This window comes from Miscanthus floridulus, chromosome 11 (assembly GCF_019320115.1).
Source record: "Miscanthus floridulus cultivar M001 chromosome 11, ASM1932011v1, whole genome shotgun sequence".
Taxonomy (NCBI): domain Eukaryota; kingdom Viridiplantae; phylum Streptophyta; class Magnoliopsida; order Poales; family Poaceae; genus Miscanthus; species Miscanthus floridulus.
The window spans coordinates 93,309,857-93,313,464 of NC_089590.1; the positions used below are offsets into that span (position 1 = coordinate 93,309,857).

The 3,608-nt window shown below is 55.6% G+C and overlaps 1 protein-coding gene across 1 annotated transcript; it reads left to right on the plus strand.

The window, feature by feature from the left end:
* Positions 1–1,033: 1,033 nt before the first annotated feature.
* LOC136492466 (uncharacterized) lies at positions 1,034–3,320 on the plus strand. Its single transcript, XM_066488474.1, has 2 exons — positions 1,034–1,112; positions 2,965–3,320. Exons 1-2 carry the CDS (start codon positions 1,034–1,036, stop codon positions 3,318–3,320), a joined length of 435 nt encoding a protein of 144 aa, XP_066344571.1.
* The last annotated feature ends 288 nt before the right edge of the window (positions 3,321–3,608 follow it).

Genomic DNA, 3,608 nt, shown 5'->3' on the forward strand with positions numbered 1-3,608 from the left:
TTGCACCCACCGAAATGGACAACAAGGCTTGGTAGATGTGAACAACAAGGCTAGGTAACATACACACCCTAGACCTCTCACTTGTAAAGCCATCCCCTTCATCTATAAAAGAGGATGCGCTTCCTCCAACAAAGGGACCGACTTTTGACAGCACAACACACAACACACACAGTCAAGCTGCTACTAAGCTCTTGGCATCCTTTCGACCCTTCCATTAGAGACTTAGGACCAGTCCCTCTCTTGATCATTTGAACCCCCTACTATGAACTATTTTTCGGTGCTAATAACACAAGTAGCAACAGACTAGACGTAGGGACATTCAGCCCGAACCAGTATAAATCTTGTGTCCTTTAGCGCACCATCCGGGCCTAACGCGCATTACTATAAATTTACTTGCCGGTGCTTATACGAAACATCGACAGTTGGCATGCTAGGTAGGGGCCTTTGCGCATTCCAAATCAGGCCTCGGATGGCCACCCATGCAATCAGCTAGATTCTGGGCGCACACGTGCGTTTCGGTGACCTAGATTTCATCGTTACACTAGGAGGAGGGCTGGTGCTGGCCCACACGGTCGTGCAGTCTCTCTCTTCCATTAGCCTCAGCTACCGGAGGCTTGAGGGCTAGTTAGACGACTCCCTTAGACCCTAGTTATCCAGGGAGGCCCTACGCTGCACACCCTCTCTCCAGAAGGCCCCGTGTAGAGCACCCCAACAGCGTTTCTGTTCAGTCTCCGCAACGCCGCGGCAACCGCTGGCCACCTTCTAGCACAACGCATGGTTCAGCCACCCACGGATAGCGAGTTCATGGGGACAATTGAAAATGATAGAGACTCTCCATAGGCTCCTCGTGAAGGAGCCAGGATCGTCCTCTAGCTCTGACTCCAGTAGGGGGAGCCACCACCCTTCCCAGGAATGCTTCACGGCGTAGACCCCCGAGGGGCACGTCAAAAGTGTCTCCAAGGAAGAGGCCACCCCGATAAGCAACCCTGGCGGTAGGTCCAGGGAGGAGATGGTGGCCCCATCTCGCCTAAGGATGGAGCAGCTGAGGGCCCGCAAGCTAGAGATCGATGAGGCCGGGCAAGGGCTTGTCCAAGAGTATGGGGACATCAATCGTGAGATTGAACGCTGCGAAAGCGGTGGGCGTGCCTGTGCCACGGCCCGCACCATACACCAAAGGATCCTCGCTGATGACGGGATCCTTCCTCATTTCGCTCGGGCGAGCCAAAACATCGCCACAGTGACGACCTTGCTGCACAGCCTTCTAGAGGCCGCGACGTCCGAGGATCGCCACACCCGCCGAGAAATTCGCATGTTGCTCAAGCGTGCGGCGGCGCAGCAGGCAGAAAGCTCGTTGACCCGACAACACGAGCCCGATGCTAGCCAGCGCATGCCCTTGGTGCGCCCCACCAAGGACGCATCCGTTCACCAGACACCACCAGGCGGCAGGCAGCCCTCCGCCGTCCTAGTACATCAACGTCTTGGCCATGACCACGATGTACGCAGCACCATCGACGCCCACAGGCGTGCCCATGGCGACACAGGAGAGGCAGCCCACCGCGGCTACCATCCTCGATGCGACGGACGCTACGACAGCGACGAGGACCGAAGCTCGAGCCTTGGCCTGCCAGGCCCTCCGGCTTTCGGCCGACACATCCTCAATGCTATATTCCTTCTAAGGTACCGACCACCAACCAACATCCCTAAATATTCTAGGGAAACAAACCCTAGGCTTTGGCTCGAAGACTATCGGCTTGCATGTCAAGGCGATGGTGTGAGTGATGATGATTTCATTATTCACAATCTCCCACTGTTCTTGGCTGATTCAGTGCGAGCATGGTTAGAGCACCTACCATCCAACGCCATTCAAAGTTGGGCGGATCTGACAGAGATCTTCGTGGGGAACTTCCAGGGCACGTACAAATGCCCTGGAAACCCATAGGACCTCAAGAACTGCCGCTGGAAGGCGATGAAACCCTCCGTGGGTACATCTGGTGCTTTTCCGGTAGTGCAACGAGCTCCCTAATGTCGCTGACGCCGACGTGATAGGAGCCTTCCTATCCGGGACAACCTGTGAGTCTTTGGTTCACAAGCTAGAGCATAGGGGTCCGTGGACCACCAAGGAGCTCTTGGACATCGCCACCAGGCATGCCTTAGGGGAGGAGGCGGTTGGAGCCATCTTGGACCGCTCCAATGGCAAGGCGAGGTGGGATGAGGACATCGACGAGGGTGCCTCCAACCGTCCCGCTAAAAGAAAAAACAAGAAGCAACGGCTTGATAGCTCGCTCGTGGCCACCACCGACCGCAAGGGTGGTCGGAAGCCCATGGAGGGTGCTTCGAACCACTTTGAGAAAATGCTCGAGGAGCCATGCCCGAACCATGCTTTCCCGGCCAAGTATCTATACAAGGATTGCGGCCTCATGCGCAAATACTTGTCCGGGGGCCTCAACAAAGGGGAGCAGGGGAAGGAACCTACCCCTACCATAGATGACGCAGAGGAGAAGGACAATGCCTTCCTGATGCCCAACGGTGCCCTCATGATCTTCAGAGGATCAGCGGCCTATGACTCCAAACGCTGCTAGAAGGTCGCGCGCCGTGTGGTCTATACGGTCGGACCGGCCACACCCGCCTTCCTCCGGTGGACAGAATCTGCAATAACCTTCGACCGGACCGACCATCCGGATACCGTCCCACACCCAGGAAGGTACCCACTGGTTGTCGATCCGATCGTCGGCCCAAAGCAACTCATGAAAGTACTGATGGACGAAGGCAGTAGCCTCAACATCATGTACGCCAAGACACTCGACGAGATGGGTGTCGACCGAACGAACCTCCACCCCATCTGAGCGCCTTTCCATGGCATCGTACCTGGTAGATAGGCCATACCGCTAGGGCAGATTGATCTGCCCATCACTTTCGAGGATCAGTCCAATTACAGGACTAATACCCTTACTTTCGATGTGGTAGGGTTCCCCGGAACCTTCCACGCCATCCTCAGACGTCCATGCTACGCGAAGTTCATGGATGTTCCCGACAACACGTACCTCAAGCTAAAGATGCCGAGCCCCCACAGGGTCATCACCATCGGCACCTCCTTCTGTCGTTCTTACGAGTGCAAAGTCGAATGCTACGGCCATGCCACAGCAGTCGTTGCCTCCGAAGAACTCACCGCCCTTAGAGAGAAGGTCGTCGAAGAAGCACCCGACACAAAGAGGTCGTCCGGATCGTTCGAATCGGTGGAAGGGTCCAAGGAGTTCCTCATGGACCCTAGCAGCTTTGAGGGCAAAAAAGTCCGCATCAGGACCGCGCTCTCCTCCAAATAGGAAAACGCGCCCATCGACTTCCTCCGCGATAACAAAGGCATCTTTGCATGGAAACCCTCGGATATGCCAGGCATCCCGAGGGAGGTCGACGAGCATACCCTAAAAATCCTGCCATGCTCCAAGCCAGTGAAGCAATGCCTACGCCGCTTCGACGAGGAAAAACGCAGGGCCATCGATGAAGAGATAGCAAAACTATTGGTTGCTAGGTTCATCAGGGAAGTACACCACCCAGAGTGGTTAGCAAATCCCGTTCTTGTGCAAAAAAAGAGCGGGAAATGGAGGATGTGT

What these genes read in the sequence shown, in the direction of transcription:
- LOC136492466 (XM_066488474.1), top strand. Translation starts at nt 1,034, where the DNA reads ATGGAGCAGCTGAGGGCCCGCAAGCTAGAGATCGATGAGGCCGGGCAA. An exon ending in AGAGTATGGGGACATCAATC is followed by an intron (nt 1,113 to 2,964) that starts GTGAGATTGAAC and finishes TCGATGTGGTAG; the next exon opens with GGTTCCCCGGAACCTTCCAC.